Genomic DNA, 24,509 nt, shown 5'->3' on the forward strand with positions numbered 1-24,509 from the left:
AAAACCAAAATGTTAACATGTCACATATCTTTGGAAAGCTGAAATTCTTGTGATTTGAATGATGTAAACCATTTTAAGATACAATCAACACAGCATGTACAATTTGTGTCCATTTAAGGCATTTTTTAGCCTTTTTTTCAGGAATGCAAAGGGTTAAAAGACTAAACTGCTACCCATCCAAAAGTTTTCGAGCCTCTATTTGTTTTTGTGGGTGTGTCGCAGGAAGACTTGGAAATAGCCACCCACTGTTATTATTTGGTAGCAGTGTTGCATGTGTAAAACATGGGTGCCACCCACGCCCTGAAAAGTGAAGCCAAAACATTTTGATATGTTTTCTAATAGTTTTGGTTTAAAGAGTAACTAAACCCCTGGTCAGAGCCTGACTCCACCCACTGGCAATATTTAAAAAATGCAAGAAAATTGGGCAGAGCCCAACAGAATTAGGCACTGTCCCAAATGGCACACTCCGGACTTGTGGACCCCCTCAGAGTACACACTTTCATGACATCATGTAGTGCAGACCTTAGGGACCCTTTAGGTGAGTCCAAGAGGGTGCACTTGAGTTGTATTTTGGGACAGACTCGAGCGTCACGCCGGAAATAGTTCACTGAAGTTGCCCATCAGTGTGTGAACTCCTCCCTTTCGTCGTCTGATTGGTCTGATCGGTCTTTTGCAAAGACTTCTGGGTTGGTAAAGTGCACGAAGCCTGCTGCATTGCGGGCTCCGCCGAAGACCGCATCATGGGTGCAAAGAGGGCGCTGATGAGCACACTTCGAAGTGTACAAATGACAGATGGGACACCCTAAGGACTCATAGACTAAGCGAGCGCAATTTAAGACCACGAGACCAAAAGTCCACATGAAGTGCGCCATACTGGGGACGAACTGAGCTCGTACCAAGTGTGTGGTGAGATTGTAACAGGGGCGTGGTAAGCTTGAACCTGCTTACGTAGGGTCGTACTGCTTACATCACGCAGTACCGCAACATCCAACAGGAAAATTCAACTGCAGTAGCCACCGTTCAACCTGAAGAGGGCACCACTCAGACGTTTTTACACCATATATTGTAGCATTGAAACACTTTATATTCAAATGTCCAAAAAGTTACTCAAATCAATGAACAGCACTAATAAAGCCCCATTCTTACAGATCATTAACTAAAAAAAGTTGATTTAGGGTTTAGTTACTCTTTAATTGGTTATTAGATGGTATTAAAAAGTGACGACCAACCTGGGTCTTTATGCCAAACTGGGAAATTGGCGGGGCTTTTCACTGTGCCTCCACCATTTTACGATCACCACTGTCCAGACTCTGGCTCCAAATTACGTCATTGGTGTAAGATATCGCAAGCCATTATTGAGATATTTTGGCTTCATTTTTTACAATGGAAGTCTGGAAATGCATTGTTCATTGTTTTTACAGTCTATAATGTAAAAGGTTTCAATGACCCCATCTGTGCATGTGTGGAATTGCACGTTGTAATTATTTTAATAGGTGTGGATTCTCCAGCAGTGATTTTTCACATTACTATGACGCCATAGTGATACACTTTTCAAAACGAGTCATATTCTGACACCTAAAAATTTACGTTTTTCAACTTGAATTTTCTTAAGTGTAAAAACTGGTTAAAAAAAGTTATTAAAAGTTTTTTTAAACTTTTAAAAATGACTTTAATTGGTAACACCTAAAAAAATCTTTTACAACTTAAAATATTCCCTTACTGTAAATTTTTTTAGGCGTTACCAATTGTTTTTATTAATCTGTCCTTCACTTTTTCCAGTGTGGGTGATCTATTGGCGTGCCATCAGAGGCTCAAGCCAATTCTACAGAAAATGATGTGTTTGGCTATATTTAACATTTTGTATCTGGGTTAGAAGTCAGCTGTCATTTTTTTCACATTATTTATGCAGAGAGAACCTGGTGCAGTCTGCCGAAAGGAACGAGAGAAACTATGCTTAAACAAATGTCTCTGCCATTAGTGAAGTTGTTTCTTATCATTGGCCATCTTTAGCTTTCAGACTTTTCTTACACATCTGAGGCGTTCTGACAAAGAACAGTTGGGATGAATCACTGAAGCAAGCAGCAGTGCAGCACACTAAAATCTTGAAAAAGAAACATCTGGCAACCACAATACTGGTTTTGTTTTACAATAAAACATTAAAACAGCAAATCCGGCCACTAATAAATCTTAGTAATACAAAGGAATACCAATGATCCGCTTTCCACTCGAGTGGAAATGAATAATTTGCAACATTTAGAGATCAACGTTTCATTTGTTTTGTAGCAAGTAGAAATGTAAATGTTGCCCTAATGAGAAGTCTCTTAATGAGAAACCCTATGAGAATATTGGGTCTCAAGTTTAAACATGTTTTTCTGTATATATTTCTCTCTTTTTTTTCAGATGATCGGATCACAGCCATTTTATCTCTCTTCAGATGACTATAAAACCTCTTGCACTGCATCCCTTCAATGTTGGAGTTTTTTGGCTCTCTCTCTATCATGCATGGCCTGTGCCTTAGGCAGTCTCTGTTTAATTTCAGTCTGGTTTTCCTTGTGGATAATATACTGACAGTTAGGTCTGAGTTTGTCTTTCCCCTTAGGTTCTCACTGTAAAAATTCCTTGTTGCACTTAAATGTTTAAGTTTAAACAACTTGAATCAATTAGTCATTTAAACGTTTTTGACTAGTTAGAAGTTGCTATAAAGCTGTAAGAACTTGAGCGCATAAGTTAAAAACCACTTGTTAATTCAAGTATATTTTAAACTTAAAAATGTAAATGCAACATTTTACAATGTATTTAAGTTACGGCATGCATATACTGATCCTGATATATATTGTAATATTAAAGGGGTCATATCATTGATTAATATTTTGGAGGTCATTGTAGTTTAAAAACATACTGCAACTTTAAAGAGCACCTATTTCATGCTAAAACGTTATTTTGTGTATTTGTTATATAACAATGTGTTTATGTGGTTTATGTAAAAAAACACATTATTTTCCACATACCATACATTTTTGTAGCTCCAGATTTCACTTTCTTCCTGAAAGGCATGGATTTGAAAAGCTCTGTGTCCCTGATTGGCCAGCTAATCTGTACGTTGTGATTGGCCTGAATACCATATCTATCCCAGCGTTGCAAACAATTGTCCGAATTATACAAAATATTTAGATAAAGTGCAACACAAAGAAGTTTAAAAGCCTGGCAAAAAAATGTGAAGAAAAACGATTAAAATTTGTAGCATTTACCCAGACTTTTTGAAAAGAAAAATAAGTCCTATAAAAGTCCTAAGCTGTCACTGGGGCAGTACCCTTAATAAAGATTCTAATACCGGTATGTACCATTTAGGCATACAGATATGTATACATTTGGTAAATTTTAGGTACAAACATGCACTCTTTAGTGACAATATGTACCTCCGAGGTGCTAACATGAACTCTTTAGGTAAAGGTGTACTTTCTAAATGGTTTCCGGTCCAATGACAGATTTCTCAGACAGTGTAGAATACGCCTACACCCAAACTACACCTCCGTCTGGTGAGCATGGCTGTGGTGATTTTGAAGTTAGTTACTGTAATCATTCAATGCGGAAATGAGTTTCCTTTGTTTACACTCTAACCCAAGGCATAAACACTGAAGAGTTTTAATGGAAACTTCCCATTTAGTGAACAGCAGAATAATGGTTCAAAGTATTAAATCCTTAGTGTTAGTGACCTTTTGTGACCAAGGCTTTAGTGATCTAGCATGATCCAAAAACCATACTGTATAGTAGTGTTTTCTGAATTCCCAAATTGAACACTCAGTTTGTTAAAATAACAAGAGCATCTGTATTCAACAAGATTCTTGAATAATCCCTAAAGCAGCTAATCGGCTTGGCTTTGTATTTAGTTTTTTGGAAATACAGTATTTATTTATTGCCTAATCTCTATTTCTATCTCTGTTGTTCTTTCTCTCCTTTACATACACTGAGACAGTTTATATCATCAGCTTTGCAGCAGCATAAGGAAACACTTGATGAGTTTCACCCAGCCTTTAGCACTATTCGGACGGGATTAGTTTTCCAAACAACGTTTGAGTTTCAACGTGTCCCCCAGGACGTCTGTGATTTTATGTACCGATTCGGACGGGATTCAAATTCTCAGGCTATTCCAGAGATGGGAGTGTCTGGTTCATGCATTTGGCCGTTGTGAAGAGCACGTGCTCTGGATACGCGTGTTTGTAATGTTTAATATTTTGCTTTAAATGTAAAATTATGACAGAACATGTAATTTATTAATTAAATGTTAACAAAAATAAAATATACAAATCCTACTAAAGTAACGTTAGCCTACGTGTTTTATATAACTGTCTGCTTATAATAAACACAAAGAAATGAAGAAATAATGATTAATAACAATTTATTATCTTTATTAATTAACATTACCATTCCGGAGTTGAACAACATTAAACGGAGTTTAATGTAAAGTTAATGATATTACAGTGGCCAGTCTTAACAGTGTTTGATATTCAGCTCGTCTTGATTTAATTATTTTATTTTGCCGAATGCGAAAATCTGAATAAATGGGACTCAGGAAATACAATATACGCGCATTAGTAAGACCTTACGGCAGATCAAGTTGGCCAAAACACGAAATGAACCGCGTTTTCAAAAGATATTGCGGGCAAACACAGACATTTGCATCCGGACGGGATTACATTTCTCAGAGGACCTCTGAGTTCGGCGAAAAACAGTAGGTAAATTGCTCTGGAATTCTTACGGAGGTCGTCAGAGAAAAACACAGACATGGCCGATTCGGACGGGATTAAAAACACAGAGGACCTCTGAGAAGCACGATTTTCTCAGAGGTCCCCCTGTAATACTAATCCCGTCCGAATAGGGCTTTTGAGTGTTGTAGTAAAGAAGCTTGCAGACGACTCTGGGCCGGATCCGCTCCGGATCTGTGCCGAAGTCAACAGCTCTCGCGCTGATCCGGTGCGGATCCGGCCCAGAGTCGTCTGCTGTCTGGGATTGGTGTTAAAATGTTTCCTGCATTCTGCAGTACAACACCAACCTTCAATCCTGTCAATTGACAAATGAAGAAAAGGCATGTAATTATAACAACATTTTTGAAAATGTGAGGATTTTTATTACAAATGTTCAATGTATTATGCATGTATAAGCAATAGATTAAAACAGTACAAGCACCTTCTCTTTGAAGAGAATATACTTCAGGTAATTGCTGCATTCCCAACTGACTTAAATAGAACAAAAGTAAAACACTGACATACACCATTAGTCCTTTGTACCCTTTACAAACAAATACGAAGCTGGTAATTTGTCTCATCATCTGGGTGAGAAGAATAATTAAATCATTATGAAACAAATAAATGTACATTATTTTATGTACTCTGCACTCTTTTCAACACTTTAGTCAGGCCACCCACAGATTGTGTGTTGAATCGATCCAAGCTGTTAAGCATATGGAACAGTTCCCTCATCTGTGCCTTGTTGGGTCACTCGGTCTTTATACCCTTTGAGTTACGGAGTTAATGTGATGTAAACAAATTACATTGCATTTTATGTTCTTGTTTGAAACAAGACAAAAACAAAAATGACACCATAGACAAAAGTTCCAAGAGGAACTTGTATTTTTTGGAACTTTAAACTTATTGCAGTCAAATATTTATTTTAGCTCATGGGATCATAGGAGATTTTCAGAAGTGTTTCATAGGTGTAAACTTAATCTCAGATGTTTCTCTTTAAACTCCTTAAGTGAATTTAAAAAAAAAACAAATGTGACAATGATAAAATACATTATGAGAATAGGAAGTTTTAAAATGCAGATTGTATATAAGTAAAATAATGCAGATTTCAGTAAAATTGATAAGAAATGTTTGATTTTTCTTTTGATTGCAGACTTGAGAAATCTGAACTCAGTTTAACAACTTGGTTTAACACTCTAATGAAGACATTTTTAAGACTTATGGATCCTTTTCTCAAGAGACTAGAGCAAATTTTGGCATTTGGCTCTCCATTTAATCTTAATCTAAAATAATTGAGATATGAACGAGATCTCATCTGTGATCTTTCCTTCTTTTTGGCTGACCTGACTTGACTTGACGTTATGTCATTTGTCTTAAAGTAAACAAGTGTTGCAATGCGAGAGATACAATTAAAAAAAAATTATAAACCTGGTAACAATCAACACAATGAGCCGAGAAATCATGATTGAGAACATAAATCACATACTTGATCTTCCGTAACATGTTTATAATCTTAAGAGGGATCCAGCTTATTGGCTGTATTTAGTGCTGTATAAACTTTGATGTCTTTATGGGCTTGTATTCTATCTGAAACTGAACGTCTGGGGATGTGGGTTTTCTTTTTTCACTAAAATGCTACTTAAAACATAATAATCATGTGATGTTATGTGTATTTTTTAAACACAAAAAAAGTATTGTAATGCACAACAATGTTCTATGTTACATAATATAATAGGCATTGGTCTTAGGTCAAGACTAGTTTTATGTGTTTGAAAAGAATTGTAAAATTTTGATCATTGTATTTCTTTAATAATCACTTCTTCCAAGGTCAGATGAAGCGATAGGAAATGCTTTCAATAGATTATGGAGTCCAGACAGACTTCATATTTTCAACACTAGAGGTCAGTGTTAACAAATTCACCCATTTAACATTTAAATGTCATTTTAATATATGGTTCTTATCTAAAAGAATGTTTAATACGTCAGGAAAATATTTGAAGTAGATGATAATTGGTACTGATTTAAATCTACTTTATGTAGCTTAATACAAACTGAGAATGCAAATACAATATCAAGCAAATATAACATAAACTTAACATAAAATAAAACAACATAAATTGACAAACTAAACATTAAATGCTAGCTAGATATTTGCAATTGCATGTAACTTTATCCAAATGTATTGTGTTAGATCGATTATTTGGAAATCAAAATAAACAATACATAGCATTTGGTTTTATCCACTTTTCAATGACCATGTTTGTATGTTTGAAATACAGTATAGCACACATATATAATGCTTTCATTCATAAATGGTTATGTCACATATACAACAAACGCAATTTCGTCTAACATCTTATGTGCAATTCACGCCCAGGGCAATTTTATTTACGATTTCGAGAATGCTTTCAACGCATTTTCAACACAGCGAAACCAGCGGATTTTCCCACATCACGTTCAGCTACTCGAAATGCGTGTTCGACTACATACGTTGCAGCGCAGACCGAAAACCGTACATCAAAGTACCGCGAGAGTAATTTAAAAACACATCTTTCAAATCGCTCTCGCGGTATTTTGATAGTAAGTCTGCGCATCTCGAACACACAGCAGCAGCTCTTACTGAATGACGTATAATGACGGCAACACGACACGCCCACCATATCCGGAAGTACAGCGGGCTTGCGGGGTTGTTTTGATGTCATCATCACAAGTTGTAGCGTTGGAAGTTAGCGCTTCATTTAGCATCATTAAGTTTGAAAACCTCTTGTAATCGACATAATTCGGTGTTGCTTGACTTCATTTCGGAGATAGACTTCAATAAGTTCACGTAACTAGAAGAACTCAAGATAGTAACTGTTAAGGCGATGAGGAGACTATAATGAAGAATAGACGTAGCATATGCCCCCCTTAATCTAATATCATTGATCAACCTGTAAATAAAAATCATGGACTGTACAGCTCTTGAACTCGATGCTATAACATTTGCCAAATCTGCAGTACAGCACGATCAGAAGGGGAAATACAATGAAGCTGTTTTTTACTATAAGGTAAGCTATAGGTTGGTTTTCTTTATGAAATTAAAACTAAGATTTTTTTATATTTAGCTTGAGATTCAAAACAGACATATTTACTGTAAATGTCAACCCCTTTGTATTTAGCATTACATAAAAAATCAAGTAAGATTTTTATCATCTTCTATAAGCATATTTGGAATAAGCTCAAATTTGTATTATATAGGAGGCTGCACAGGCTCTCATCTATGCAGGCATGGCTGGATCCAAACTGGAAAACATTCAGGACAAAGTGAACGAGTACATGGACAGAGTACAGACCTTACTCAATGCCGGTCAGTTCATCATCAAAAAATCTATTTTTATCTATTGATACACAGTGTATCCGGTTTGTCGTCTACTTGATGAACCTGTTACTTTGATTTGCTAGGGTTGAATATTGTCTGCATTCTTTTTCACTGTGGTCAACAAAAGTGAAACGTTGACTGTGTTGTGTAGAAGGAGGAAGAGGGAAATCATGCTCATTTTTTCCAAGGCCCAGCCTAGACCTAGTTTGAAAGAAGTGTGACATATACAGAATTTAAGAATTTTGGATAAATATTGCTAAAGAGCACATATTTCATTGCTAAAAACAAAGTTTTTTGTGTGTTCACGTGGTTTATGGTTAAAAAAAACTTATTTTTTCCACATACCGTACATTTTTGTAGCTCCAGATTTCACTCTTTTCCTGAAACGCATGGATTTGAGAAGCGCTGTGTCCAGCTGATTGGCCAGCTAATCTGGCCAGCTAATCTGTACGTTGTGATTGGCCTGAATACCTCTGACGTCAGCCGGAAATGTGACGCTCCTGTTTAAATGATTCGGTCACAATGCAATGCTAACAGGAGTTAACTTACAGGCTGAGTCCAAATGGGAGGAATTATGATAATGTTAGTCTTGTCTACATCACCAATCCCAGGAAGTAAACTGTTGCCTACAATCCGTGTGTTTGTTGTAGTCGATGAAAAGAGATTTACATTGGAAACTCACATCATGTTTACTTTGGGTTTGTACCTTTTGCATATCGTTAACATGTAATAATACACACTTACACACCAAAGGAAATTTAAAAAGTAAATCAGACAATAGGTGCTCTTTAAACAAGAGATAATCATGTTTCCTATACCTTCTCACAATTAGATTTTGATCTTCTGTATGCTGCTGTGTGAAATAATCTGATATACATTATACGGGTTGATCTATATAATTGTATGAGTTTCTTTATTCTGTTGAACACAAAAGAAGATATTTTGATAAATTATGGTGACCCCACAGTTGATGATACCCATTGACTTCCATAGTACTATGGAAGTAAGTGGGTGCTGTCAACTGTGTGCTTTCCATCATTTATCAAAATATCTAAAACGAATTCAGTTTTAGAGTAACATAAGGGTGAGTAAATGATGACAGTGAAGTTTTGATGAACTATCCCTTTAACCAAGTTAATTCCATTTTGTACAATATTCCCCATATTTTGATGTTTTGATCAACAACCCTGTTCCTAGAGATCTACTTTCCTGAAGAGTTCACCTGCACCCTCATTCAAACACACCTGAACCTGCTAATCAAGCTTTTCACCGCTATTAAAATTAGAGGCAGGTGTACTAAAGCAGGGTTGGATCTAAAGTATGCAGGAGGCTAGATCAGAGGGTAGATCTCCAAGAACAGGGTTGGTGCTGTCATTAAATGCTAATTTTGTTCAGATATCCCCTCCAGACTCTACTTTTGGCCACTACTGTAGGTTACATCCACTGACCTGGGTGATAATAATAATTAATGTCTGGGCTTTGTGTAGTCTGGGGGACCTTCTTCAGACCAGACTTAAAGGATTAGTCCATTTTCTTAAAAAAAAATCCAGATAATTTACCCACCACCATGTCATCCAAAATGTTGTTGTCTTTCTTTGTTCAGTCGAGAAGCAATTATGTTTTTTTGAGGAAAACATATCAGGATTTTCTCATTTTAATGGACTTTAATGGACCCCAACACTTAACACTTAAAGGTGCTCTAAGCGAATTGAAGCGTTTTAGACCATAAAACATTTTTTGTTACATACCGGAAACATCTCCTCACTATCTGCTTGCTGCCTGTCCGCTGATCAAACTGTAAAAAAACGCGATCTCTGTAGACAGCCCAGGCTTCACAAACGGCAATATCAACAAATGGCCAAACCTAGCATCACAAAACAAAACAAAGTATTCCAGCCAATAAACGACAAGAAGGATTTGGGGGTGGGGGTTGGGCGCGTTCATGAAAGCACGGAAGGGAGGGGGAGGAGTTAGCTACGCTCTGTCTGTTTGAAAACAGTTCAAACATCAACAGGAAGTGACGTCGCACATTATTCGCTTAGAGCGCCTTTAACTCAACAGCTTTTTAAACGGAGTTTTAAAGGACTCTAAATGATCCCAAACGAGGCATAAGGGTTTTATCTAGCGAAACGATTGTCATTTTTGACAAGAAAAATTAAAAATATGATCTTTTAAACCACAACTTCTTGTCTATCTCTGGTCCTGTGATGTGCCAGCTCGTGCTGGCGCATCACAGGACCAGAGATAGACAAGAAGTTGTGGCAATACGTCATCACGTCAAGAGGTCACGGATGACGAATGCGAAACTACGCCCCAGTGTTTACAAGTGTGGAGAAAGAGGACCGTTCCGACGTTGTTGTATGTCGAATGATACAATTTAATGTCTTTGTGTCAGTTTATGGTTTAAAATGGTCTACAAATGTGCGTTTCATATATGTAACACGTGACCTTTCTACGTCACTACGCAATTACGTGAGGTCGCACTGGCGCTTCACAGGACAGGAGATAGACGAGACGTTGTGGTTTAAAAGTGCATATTTTTTATTTTTCTTGTCAAAAATGACAATCGTTTTGCTAGATAAGACCCTTGCCTCGTTTGGGATCATTTAGTGTCCTTTGAAACTCCTTTGAAAAAAACTGCTAAGTGTTGAGTTAAGTATTAAGTGTTGGATTCCATTAAAGTCCATTAAAATGATCAAAGAAAAACATCAACATTTTGGATGACATGGTGGTGAGTAAATAATCTGGATTTTTTTAAAGAAAATTGAATAATCCTTTAAAGCATGGGTCTTCAACAGGGGGTCCGGGGCCCCTTGGGGGTCTGTGGTGGTATTACTGGGGGTCCCCCAAATATTATTTTAATTTATTTTATTTTTTTGAAAAATGAAATTAGGCATTAATCAAAAATGCATTAATAACTAATAACACAAATGATAAAAAAACTTGATTGAAATGAATATTCCCATATATAATATAATACTTTACTAAAATAAAGGTGCCCTGATATGTAGTTATTTAAAATGTAATGTTAAATGCAAATTTAAAAGTATATTAACAGTATGTGAATATCTATACAAAAAAGATAATTTTATATATTTGTAATGTAACCATCAAAACAAAAAATATAAATCCAGTTTTAATTTGATACATTTATTGGGGGTCCTTGGTCTCCTCTCTATCCAATAAGGGGTCCTTAGACTGAAAAAGGTTGAAGACCTCTGCTTTAAAGGGATAGTTCGGCAAAAAATGATATTAAACCCATGATTTACTCACCCCCAAGCTGTCCGAGTTGCATATGTCCATCGTATTTCGACCTTCAAGTTCAAAAAAGTGCGTCCATCCTTCACAAATTAAATCCAAACAGCTCCAGGATGATAAACAAAGGTCTTCTGAGGGTAATCCGCGCGGTGTTGTTGTAGAAATATCCATATTTAAAACTTTATTAACGTAAATAACTAGCTTGCGGTAGCGCCGCCATCTTAGACTCCTCTGTATTCAGGAGAGAGTATTAGCGTAGTGTACGCACTTTTACTTAGTGACGTATGACAAATTCGGAGGGTGGGGGCACAGAGCAGCAGCAGAGTAGCCTCCGGAGGCTGCGTAAGCTCTCATCCTGAATGCGGACAAGAATAAGATGGCGGCGCTACCGGAAGGTAGTTATTTTAGTTTATAAAGTTTTAAATATGGATATTTCTACAACAACACCGTGCGGATCACCCTCAGCAGACCTTTGTTTATCATCCTGGAGCCGTTTGGATTTATTTTGTGAAGGATGGACGCACTTTTTTTGGACTTGTGGGTCGTGGACCCCGTAACGTTACATTTAATCAACTGAAAGATCTAAAACATTTTCTAAAATATCCGAAAACGTGTTTGTCTGAAAAACGATGGACATATGCAACTCGGAGAGCTTGGGGGGTGAGTAAATCGTGGGTTTAATATCATTTTTGGCCGAACTATCCCTTTAAAAAAACACCCACATTTCTGTATAGACCTGTTCAGAGATTTTGGTACACCAAGACCATCCCTTAACAAAATTCTCTGTCACAAATAGTGTAGCATTAATATTTTAATTATATAAACAGCTTATTTGAACCCTCAGCCCACTGATTGACCTCTCTATGATCAGTTAAAGCACAAAGCAGTGAACCCCTGAAGAGCAAGCATCAGCTGGATCTGGAGAGGGCATACTTTCTGGTCACCCAGGCATTTGAAGAGGATGAAAAAGAAAACGCTGATGAAGCTATTGAGCTTTACACTCAAGCTGTGGAGTTGTGCATTCAAACTGTGAGTATATACATGAAGGGATTCTGATTTCATATTGCAATAGGTGGTGGCGTTCAGTTGGGTTGGCCGGTCTAGTTTCATATCTCTTACTGACAGTTATGTGTGCTCCTATGGTAATCTGAAACAGACCCACAAGTTACTCTGTAATATTTAGACTCTTCCTCTCTCCCATACAGTCCAATGAGACATCAGATCAGGTGTTGCAGGGAAAATTGAAGCAGCTTGCACGGCAGGCACTGGACAGGTGCTTTACTGTTTAAGTTAAATGAATATATTGGTTAAATACAACATAATGTTTAGCTCTGCCGCGGAAATATTTCACCCACCATGCCTGTTTTGCCATTTCAGGGCAGAGGGACTGAAAGAGTCCCTTAATAAACCTGTGAACCATGACAAGTCTGTCCCATCCGTAACCAAAGCCTCAGCTCAGGTGAGGCAGTTCTTCCCGTTAGGCCCAGACTTTTCGCTCCACGACAGATCTCAGCCGGTTCGAGCGGTGCAGTCCTGCGAGCCGCAGGGTCAACGCTACACAGCAGAGGAGATAGAGGTGCTCAGGTAGGCTTAAAGCATAAATATGAGCAAAGAATTGCCACTTTGATGCTACGGCTATGACAGAAATAAAGCATACCAAGTGTTGCTAACTATTTTCAATGTAAAGTAGCTGAAGCTTGCTTTGAAAGTCGCTAAATGTCGCTAGATTACATCATTAGCATAACAGTGACGTCATCACGTCGTATTTGCATTCTTACTACAGTGCAAAAAATGACTTCGTGAGAAGTGAGAACACGTGAACTAGCTGAAACTGACAAGGAGATCAGTGATTACATAACGGCTACCGTAGTGCAACACACATTTGGAAAAGCGAGGCGCTAGAGAGCACTATTCGTTTGAATGCAAAATACAATTTCACCACTAGATGGGGGTAAATCCTACTTATTGTCCCTTTAAAGAGGACAGACCTTTATTATGTTTTTGTCTTTCAATAGGAAATTAGTCAGTTTAGAAAAAAATCTGCTTACACTTTGCACAATTGTTCTTTATGTGTTGAATGCATTAAGTTATAAATTTGATCTGATTCGTTTCTGCCCCTCTGTCTGTTTTCTCTTGTGTTTTGTTTTTTAGGAAAACCTCCAAAATAAATGGAATTGAATATGTTCCATTTATGAGCGTTGACCTAAGGGAACGTTTTGCCTTTCCTGTTCCATTCTCGTGAGTGTTCAGTTTTTTTGGGACTTATTTATGAATCACAGCTGTCTCACAGCTGTATTTTGCATTGGCCTGATTGAGAACTGCAGTCCTGTGACACTCGTAAAAAAAATCACGCAGTCAAAGACCTGCATGTCATGGATGTGTTTACCCGCAGGGACAAATGTGGGAAACTGGCTCTGTCACCGAAGCAGAAAGCCATATTCTCACGCTGGGTTCGACCCGATGACATCAGCAACAACCCCATCATGATCTACACTGTGTCCAGCTTCAGCATCAAACAGGTTACAGGCATTTTCATACTTTACACATTTTTAACTTTACTAATGATAGTTCTGTCTACAATCGTGATCTAGAAACTCATCAAAGGTGTATGTTTGCAGACGGTTGTGTCAGACTGCTCTTTTGTGGCTTCCTTGGCCATCAGCGCTGCATATGAGAGACGCTACAACAAAAAGTTAATCACAAGGTATGGTGGGTGTGTCCGGCTGAGATGTGCGTGTGAGTTTGACTAAAGCTTTACTCAGAAGCCGGGTATGACTTATGCAGCCACCACCTTGATTTCACACAGGATGAGATCAGTGACTCATGGGATTGTTGTTGGTTATAGATACATATATAATGTGGCAGGTGTCCAGGGGCAGAAATGTGATAAGTTCAGATCTCTAGATATAGCCTTTTTTTATTGTTAGTCTGTGACACTTTTGTTATGGCGTTTTAATCAAGTCCAAGTAAAGAGCTCAGATGCAAAACCCTCTAAGTGCGTTTCACATGTTTTCTTGTAAATTAGCAATATTTAATCAGACTCTTAATAGATTTTTGCCAACAAAACTGTATTTCTGAATGGCCTGAAGCTGGGATTAAGTGGATTTGAAGATAAATTATTTATATATAAAATCATTATAAAATTTTTGATGGAAATATCATTTAACGGCTTTTGCATCTAAGCACTTCAACTGTTTATGTGGCAAAACATTTCCAATTATTCAATTCAGTAATCCAAAATACTCTAAGCAATAGTTATAGTGATGTGTGTCTTAGCAAACATCACAAATTATTTATATTATAAATCTTAATTGTATTTTAATTAGGGCAGCAAAAGATTAATCGTGATTAATTGCATACAAAATAAAAGTGTTTTGTGTGTGCACTGTGTATAATAATTTATATATATATATAATACACCTTAATGTTTGTATTTAAGAAACATTTAAATGTGTATATATGCACATGCACATACACACACACACGTATATTATGAAAACGCAAACTTTTATTTTGTATGTGATTAATCTCAATTAATCTTTTGACAGTCCTAATTATAATTATTTAATATAATATGCATTATAGTAGTGATTTTCAATTTGGCAATTAGACATGTTGGCCAGACTTTTGCACATTAATGAATGCTTGATTTTTTTTTTAGCATCATTTACCCACAAAACAGGAAAGGAGAGCCTGAGTATAACCCCTGCGGAAAGTACATGGTAAAGCTACATATCAATGGAGTACCGAGAAAGGTATTTTCCTCTCTAAGCCCCGCCTCTTCTTATTACGATTATGATTTTATTATAGTTTGCAGATAAATTGGTTCAGATGTGTTTTTTATCAGGTGATCATCGATGACTTCCTTCCTGTGGACCACAATGGTGAGCTACTTTGCTCCTACTCCAGTAACAGAAATGAGCTCTGGGTGTCGCTCATCGAGAAGGCCTACATGAAGGTCATGGGAGGATACGATTTCCCAGGCTCTAACTCTGTGGGTGTCACTATTTTATCTTTCTATTTGAGGCTGTTCTGTGATCTGGATTTATGGTGTCCTATGTTTTTGTATTTGTAGAATATTGATTTGCACGCACTTACCGGCTGGATCCCAGAACGTATCGCTATGCACTCAGACAATCAGGCCTTTAACAAAGACGACACTTTCCGCATGCTATACCAGAGGTGAGCACGCATTTATAGTACACGTGAAGTGGTGTTGTCACATTACCAAATTTTGACTTTGATAGTTTACCCGTGTAAAGTATGTCAATACTGATCAATTCCATGGCAAAAAAACTAAACAACTGGAAAAGTAATTCACGAATATTTGGAACTTAAAATGCTTTGTTTTTATTAAAAACCTGAAAACACATTTTTTTTTATTATTTGGATATTAATGTTGTGTGTGCTTGTAATGTATTGTTGAAGGTTTCACAGAGGAGATGTTCTAATCACCACGGCAACAGGGGTCATGACTGAGGAGGAGGGTGAGAGATGGGGTTTGGTGCCCACTCATGCTTATGCTGTCTTGGACATCAGGGAACACAAGGTGAACTTCATGACTACATTGTCAACCTGTTGCTTAGCGATACCTGTAGTTACCGAGGGGCAACCTCCTGATCTCTCTGATGAAGCCAATACGGAAGTGACTTAAACTGCAATTCATCGAACTGGCCGCTTGAGGGGAGTCAATTCCTATACACCCCCATGTTAAAATGCCCAAATTTACAGTAGGAAATAATATGTCTACAGCCTGGCACAAAGGGCCCTATTTTAACGATCTGAAACGCAAGTGCGAAGCGCAATGCGCAAGGGACTTTGTGGGCGGATCTTGGGCGCTGTTGCTATTTTCCCGGCGGGAGAAATAACTCTTGCGCCAGGCGCAAATCAATAAGGGGTTGGTCTGAAGTAGGTTCATTATTCATAGGTGTGGTTTGGGCGTAACGTCAAATAAACCAATCAGAACGCTATCCAACATTCCCTTTAAATGCAAGGGCGCAAGTTCCATGGCGGGTTGCTATTATTATGACGGATTTACCAGGCGCACGCCAGGAGCGGTTCACAGCCGAGGACGTTCGACAGACGTTCTTGTAAGAGTAGTCAAAAACAGAGAAGTTGTTTTGTATAGGGATAGGAGAAACCCGCCCAAATCAGCGTCGGTTAAACAGGCGTGAGAGGAAATAGCCACAGTCTCATCAGCTGGCATCCCCATCGTTGCACCAAGCGCTACAATGATGTCAGGAGACGGGGGAATCCAAAGCTTGCCAGCATAAATCGGGCACGCCGTGTAACGGGAGGTGGATCTGCCTCTACACAGGACCTGACGCCAGTAGAGGACATCGCTGCCTCCACCCTCACCGCTGAAAGGGTTTGGGGGCTTTGGAATTGGACCCAAGAAACGCAAGCAATGTCCAACCCCAAAGAACACTTACAAATCAAGTTCATATACATTAAGGTTTCTTTTGAAAACATTTTAATTATTATTTACATAAAATAAACGTAATACAGCCACACAACAAATTTATGAAAATATTTTAATCGTTATTTGCATGAGAATTTTTTAACGCAGCCACACAATAAATAAAAACTATCACCACAATGCTCACCACTATGATTCCCCTTATCTCATGTGTTAATATTTTTTATTGTAACAATTTATGATTTGCAAAAATAACTGTTGAATCTGTGTAGATTAGATAAGCAAATTGTGTGCGCGTTGTGCACGCTATACATTATGGTCAAGCATGCTCCCTTAAAATAGCATAATGAACCACGCGCAACGCGTCACTGACTTTAGACTGGTTTTTTTTTGGTCAGTGGCGCAATTGTTTTTTGAAACTGCAAAATAGCATCAGGGATGGTTTGCGCCGGAACACGCCTCCTTTTTTGCACTGAACCGCCCAGGGAGCGCAAGTTCATTCCCAAGTTTACCAACGTGCGTCTGTGGAGGGAAAAACCCGCTGTGCACCCGTGCAAAATACAAATGATACATGCGTCACTGACAAAGTCAATTGCGCTGGGTGAAAGATAGGGCCCAAAGTGTTTTCGGTCTGTATAGCTAATTTTGCCCTTCATGACAACTGTGAGGGGGTGATTTTTTTGGGTAAATCACCCATTTAAATTATATTATGCCTTAAAATTCTGCATAATTAAGTGCGTGGTCAGTTGAGTGACAGGTGAACACCCACTGCTGTCACTAGAATCGAGCTAGGCGGACATGGTTTCAGTTATCTGATGTTATTATTTTCGGTTATCTGCGAGTGATGCACGGCCAAGATGGCAACGGCAGGCACAGACTACTTTAAGATCAAAAACAATCTTCAGAACCAATGGGTGACATCACAGACATTACGTCCATATTTTTTTTACAGTCTATGGTATTTACTTGATGAATAAATATAATAATTCATAAGATTCACCACACAGGAATAGATCAAATAGGTTATGATTGTTTGAAATTTAGTACCTGGACCTCTTCCACTATGTGGTATGACTAGGCTTGGCACGATTGGGCTCGCTTTACTTTGGCTTGGTTTGCGTTTGCAGTGCAGTTTAGTACTGCTTCCAAGTGGGTGGGATTATAGACTTCTAGATCGTTATAGTGGCACCACCTCTGCTGCTGTGACATCATCAAAAAAAGTGTCACAAAAACACACAACACAGGAGCAATGAAGCATATTGTTCTTGATCCTCAGCATGTGAATGTTTTTCACTGCTAAAATTCACTGCTTGGTTTGCTCGATGGCACACACGGGTAAGCTAATCTTGCATTTAGCAGTGATGCTGGTCGTGATAATCCTCTCTGACCAATCAATGATCTGCAGTTTTTCCTCAATAACATTATAGTATCTGCACGGCTCACTTGGAACCTCAATCGACTTGGTGGTACTACAAAAAGTACTAGGTACACAGTGGAAAGTCTTGTGCTTGTTTATGACAATGCAACATTATCTCTTTGTTTGCTCAGGGTAAACGCTTCCTCCAGCTGAAGAACCCATGGAGTCATCTCAGGTGGAAAGGCCGATATAGCGAACGCGACAAAAAGAACTGGACACCAGATCTTCTCAAATACCTCAATTTCGACCCCAAAACGGCACAGAAGTTTGATAACGGTAATGGTGAACATAAACTGTATTTAAATGAAGTGTTTCTGATGCTCAACAGATTAGTGTTAAATAAGCAGTGCAAAGGCTCTGGGTTCAATTCCCAGTAAACATACATACTCATAAATAATATGTAGCTTGAGTGCACTGTAGTCGTTTTGAATAAAAGCATCTGCCAAATGCTTAAATGTACTGTTTATGTAAAGTGTAGTGTCTGTATTCATGTGTTTTTCTTAAAGGTGTATTTTGGATCATCTGGGAAGATCTGTGCCAGTATTATGATGTCATCTACCTGAGCTGGAATCCTAGTCTATTTAAAGAATCATCATGTATACACAGGTTTGTCTCATTTATTATTTCATCTTCGTAATTTGTTATTACAACCTCATGGTCACTTATCAGACAAAATAAAATTGATGTTGGTTGTGGTTTGGTATTGTAGTAGCTGGGATGGAAAACAGGGCCCGGTGAAGGATGTCTACAGCTTGGCCAATAACCCTCAGTATAAACTGGAGGTGAATTGTCCACAAGGGGGCGCTGCTGTATGGGTACTACTCACCAGACACATTACTGACAAGGTAAAGTGACAGAACAGAATGTGAATCCTTTAATGAAGTACAATCAGATTGAGGGTACTAGTTTCCTATAAGGCAAAAAATATATATGTAAGTATTCTTCAGATGCGATGTGAATATCAATGCTTTGCAATTTATTTAATTTTAAATATGTATTTCAAAATATACAAAAATGGCCAAAAGATATACAGTACTGTACAAAAGTCTTAGGCCACCACCACCACCAGACTTGTTGTTTTAGAAGTTTTAATGTCCATCTATATTTATTTTTCAAACTATGTTATTAAGGTACAAATAGAAAATACAGGAAATATGTACAAAAAAATAAAACATTTAATTTTCAGGACTAAATGTCTTCTTTAGGTATCGTCTGTGTTTAGTGTGACCTCTTTTGGCACTAAACACATCTTTAATGTTTTTGAGCAGAATGAAGTAAAAAGACGAATTTCTTTAAAATGAGAAATTAGGAGATCCTGTAATTTTCTGCTATTGCTCAAGTGGATGGGGGGTTTACCCTAAATACTTGACACTTCAGTTTACACTTTTATACTGTTTTTAATACTATATACACATTTCCTGTATTTACTGGATGTATTCTATTAAAAAGACTGACAAAAAATTATAAATGATCACTATAACATTGCTAAAAAAACAAATCTAATTGTAGCATGGTGGCCTAAGACTTTTACACAGTACTGGACATAAAATAAAATATACTTTGAAATATATTTACAAAAATGTATTTTCACCAATATATTTTTTGGTTATTTGTGTATATTTTGAAATTAAATATATATCGAAGCATTTATATTCACTTCGCATTGAAAGAAAAACTTTGTATGTTACAAACCTGTAAACATATTAGGTTTGAAAAGATTAAAATTAAATATATTTTTAATTGCAAAAATATACTTATAATTTTATATTTTATACATACATACACATTTTATACTTTGAATATTTATATTTTATACATTTATATTTTAGCCAAGAAAGATATATTTTTTGCTGTATGGATCGTAAAATTAGAAATGTATTTTTGGCCCCTGAAATACATTTTGAAATATACATTAATATATTTAGTTTTAAAAAGTGCTGGGCTAAGATTAATCGCATACAAAATAAAAGTGTTTTTTTTTTTGCATAATATATGAGTGTGTTCTGTGTGTAATTATTATGTATATATAAATACACACACATATATATACATTTCTGAAATGAATAAATATGTGTGTTATATTATGCAAAAAATAACTTTTATTTTGTATGCGATTAATCGCAATTAATCTTAGTCCAGCACTATTTAAAACTAAATATATTTTCAAATAAAAAAAAATTATTAAGCTTTACCTTCTTTCTACAAAATGTATTTAGCATATATTTTGTCCAAATAATTTTTTTTTTGCTGTATTGGTTGTAAGCAACACAGATGGTTTAGTCAAAATAATGTATCTGTTCTTGTTTTCTCCTTCGTACTCAAGGATGACTTTGCTCAAAACCGAGAGTTTATTACCTTAGTAGTTTACAAGTCCAGTGGAAAGAAAGTTTATTATCCAGGTAAATAACCACATGATGATGTATCTTTACATTAAAGTGTTACATCTGATGCTTTTGTAATTCATTATTTACGTATTTTAATATATTTTCAGTGGATCCTCCTCCTTTCATCGATGGCATCCGAATCAACAGTCCTCACTATCTTACCAAGATAAAACTCACGGGTCCTGGTACTCACACCTTTACTCTTGTGGTGTCTCAATATGAGAAGCAGAACACCATCAACTACACACTGAGGGTAACACAAAGTCTTTTGTATCGATTTTATTTGTATAATTAAGCTGTGAACCTTGAATCATATTAACTGTTTTTCACGACTGAACCCATTCTAGGTCTACTCGGTGTGCAAGTTTAATTTCTCAAAAATTCCCACACCTTTCACCCAAACCAAAAGAGTGAGTTCACACCTGTATTTTTACATTTATAGTCTGGTTATAATTGTTTATGTTTTCAGGTGAATTAATGTCTCTCTCTCTTTACTGTGTTGTAGATTAATGGCCAGTGGAAGGGACCCACTGCAGGTGGTTGTGGGAACTATAAAGATAGCTACAAAAACAACCCCATATACCAGTTTAACATGGAGAAAGCAGGCCCCCTGCTCATCGAACTCCGTGGCTCCAGGTAGGACTGGTTGTTATTTTACATCACGCCACCAGAGGGTGGTGGAGAATTGGATTTAAAGACTTTTATTAAGTTTTTTTTTCACTCTAAAATGGCTAGGTTGTTTCAAACCATGGTTGGGTCAAATATGGACAAACCAACGTTTGGGTTTGCTTTGTGTGATATTGACTACTTACCTACTGAAAGCTGGTACTTGGGTGGTATATATTCTGCTTTATGAACTACATCTGTGCCATTGTTTGGTTGCCAAGTTCGCTCCTTGCTCTAGGCTGGGGGTGGTCATAATGTAATGGCTTATCCGTGAATATTATGTATACGCATACAGTGTATAATGTAATTTAAAATGTGAATATGTTGAGTCTTTAAAGTAGTGGGATTTCACAAGACGTAGGATTCCCCCTGATAACAGGAGTAATGTGGGCAGGAGCGTCCTGTGCCAACTACACATATAAGGATCTCTTCCCCATCCAGTGTGATGTCTGTGAATATAAATGAGTTTGTCTTCTTCTCTGCAGGCAGTATAGTGTGGGCTTTGAGGTGGTGACAGTATCTGCTGTTGGGGATTCAGGGTCTTCCAGTTCTCAAAAGAAAGGCAGCGGTGACTACAGGTAAAACAATACAGAATCTAATGTTGAATTCATATTAAGTGCTAAAAAGAAATAGTGTCTGAACCCTATTTCCACTTTGTGAAGAACAATCAGATTGACAGTTCAGAATGAAATACTAGTACTGCTTACTACACGCTCGGATAAGGGTATAAAAACTGTCACTAGGGTGATACACTTTCACCACACCGTCTGTCATTACCAAAGGTTACCATCCTTCTAGTGACAGCTTCTTGAAAATATGCTAATTTTCCAACTCCCCTAGAGATAAACATTTGATTTTTACCGTTTTGGAATCCATTCAGCCGATCTCCAGGTCTGGCAGTACCACCTTTAGCATAGCTTAGCACAATCTATTGAATCTGATTGGACCATTAGCATCACGCTAAAAAAAATAACCAAAGAGTTTTGATATTTTTCCTATTTAAAACTTGACTCTTCTGTAGTTATATCGTGTACTAAGGCCGACTGAAAATTTTAAATTGCAATTTTCTAGGCAGATATGGCTAGAAACTATACTCTCATTTCGGCGTAATAATCAAGGACTTTGCTGCTGTAACATGGCTGCAGCAGGCGCAATGATATTACGCAGTGCCTAAAAATAGTCCACTTGGTAACTTTCAATAGCAGGGGACTATTTTCAGGCGCTGCGTAATATTATTGCGCCTCCTGCAGCCACGTTACAGCAGCAAAGTCCTTGATTATTACGCCAGAATGAGAGTATAGTTCCTAGCCATATCTGTCTAGAAAATCGCAACTTTTAATTTTCTGTCAGTCTTAGTACACAATGTAACTACAGAAGAGTCAAGTTTTAAATAGGAAAAATATCCAAACTCTTTGGTTATTTTTTAGCGCGATGCTAATGGTCTAATCAGATTCAATGGATTATGGTAAGCTATGCGAAAAGTGGTACCGCCAGACCCGGATAACAGCTGAATGGATTCCAAAACGTTTTTTGTCAGTTTGCACACTGCCAGTGCATACCACAGTAGTATGCTACTGTAACAGCTATTATCTTACTATACTAGTACACTAGCAGCCAGCTGGCTTGTGTATATCAGAGATTTACAAGAAAAAAAAAATTTCTTTGTTCGTAGATGTGGTTTCTGTTACATGGAAGTCGAACAGTTCCCCGCCGGCATTTACAATGTTATCCCCACCACCTTCCTGCCCAAACAAGAAGGCCCGTTCTTCCTGGACTTCAACAGTACCAGTCCACTGCGGGTATCTCAGCTGCAGTAAAGACACATTGCGGTGGAAAGTCATCGACACACCCTCGCTGAAAATGCTTATGACGGCATTCATTATTTCCCACGGCAAGGGCATGCTTGTTTAACAAACAAATAAGCACCACCCACAGATGGTACCTGACATAGTGCCATATTCATCATGTTTGATGTGATCAGTGGCGTATGGCTGCTGACTCTTCTGCTATGTGGTGCTCGGACTGAGGGAGTGTGTTCAATCAGTTAATAAAACACACTCCTGAAAGAGCCACGATCCCAAATTGCAATCAAAATGGTGTGTTTGCACCTGACCTGAAAGACCGGTTATTCACTCAGGAGACTGCAATAAAACATGAACTCTGTGTTAGATTAGATTTTTGTGTTCTTCTCATACTAAGGGCTTTTCCTCGGGTCTGATCAGCGATGTCCACATAGAAAGACTTTTAGTTGTGAGGCTTCTTTCAGTTTAGACAATATGCCAAATTATTTTTGCTATTTAAACGTTTCCCTCATCAATATGTGATTGTCCGAATGTAAGCTTGTCACTATATCTACCAGCACAGAACTGTATGTTTACAGGTTATCAAAGAATTGAATGTTTTGGTCACAAATGTGAAACGATTGTTGAAGTTCCTTTTAGGGATTGTGCAAAGCCTGAAGTTCCTCTTTTTCGCATGTTATTGTGCTCAAATGTATTTATTTGCGGAGATTCAAATTTAAGTGTATGCTTTAACAGACATTACAGTATCACAGATATTTAACCATTTTAAGTTTAACAGAAACACAATTAAGAACTTTCTAGCATGATATAACGAACGTATGGGTAGCAAACAATTCCCAAGACATTAGATTTGTCGTAATGTGTTATAAAAGATCATGACTTGAGTGTAAGAATTAATTTTCACTGAATATAAATTTACATCAAAATATATTTCGGAATCCAAAGACACTGTTGTTTTTTGTTTTATCACCATACAAATTAAAAATGGTCATCTAAGAATTTGAAGTACCTTAGTTTATACCAGAAAGAAAAGTACAGAAATACACTTACAAAGGGACTTCACGCCACTGCGCCCAACTTTGCAACACCTTCGGGCAATTATTTTAGTCATGCAAGACTAAAGTTTTGAAGTTATCTACTTGAATGGGGAAAGACGGATATCTATAAAATCTTGTGCTAAAGTACCAATTAAACAACAAGTTGCCAAACAACAATTAAACCGGACATCAACTGTATCGTAATTTTTGTTACTTAAAGGGACACTCCACTTTTTTGAAAATAGGCTTATTTTCCAGCTCCCCTAGAGTTGATTTTAACTGTTTTGAAATCCATTCAGCCCATCTGCTGCTCTCTCTGTACCACTTTTAGCATAGCTTAGCATGATCCATTGAATCTGATTAGACCATTAGCATCGCGCAAAAAAATAACCAAAGAGTTTCAATATTTTTCCTATTTAAAACTCG

General features: G+C 37.3%; 1 protein-coding gene across 1 annotated transcript; it reads left to right on the top strand.

The window, feature by feature from the left end:
- Positions 1-7,403: 7,403 nt before the first annotated feature.
- Positions 7,404-24,397, top strand: capn7 (calpain 7). Its single transcript, XM_065298478.2, has 21 exons — positions 7,404-7,789; positions 7,980-8,088; positions 12,230-12,387; positions 12,564-12,631; positions 12,736-12,942; positions 13,510-13,596; positions 13,751-13,877; positions 13,977-14,062; positions 15,020-15,113; positions 15,206-15,352; positions 15,434-15,540; positions 15,787-15,907; positions 18,326-18,470; positions 18,701-18,800; positions 18,904-19,039; positions 20,518-20,593; positions 20,686-20,831; positions 20,926-20,988; positions 21,084-21,214; positions 21,730-21,822; positions 22,917-24,397. The coding sequence occupies exons 1-21, from the start codon at positions 7,688-7,690 to the stop codon at positions 23,059-23,061; spliced, it is 2,448 nt and encodes an 815-aa protein (XP_065154550.1). The 5' UTR covers positions 7,404-7,687; the 3' UTR covers positions 23,062-24,397.
- The last annotated feature ends 112 nt before the right edge of the window (positions 24,398-24,509 follow it).

Source organism: Paramisgurnus dabryanus, chromosome 13 (assembly GCF_030506205.2).
Source record: "Paramisgurnus dabryanus chromosome 13, PD_genome_1.1, whole genome shotgun sequence".
NCBI lineage: Eukaryota > Metazoa > Chordata > Actinopteri > Cypriniformes > Cobitidae > Paramisgurnus > Paramisgurnus dabryanus.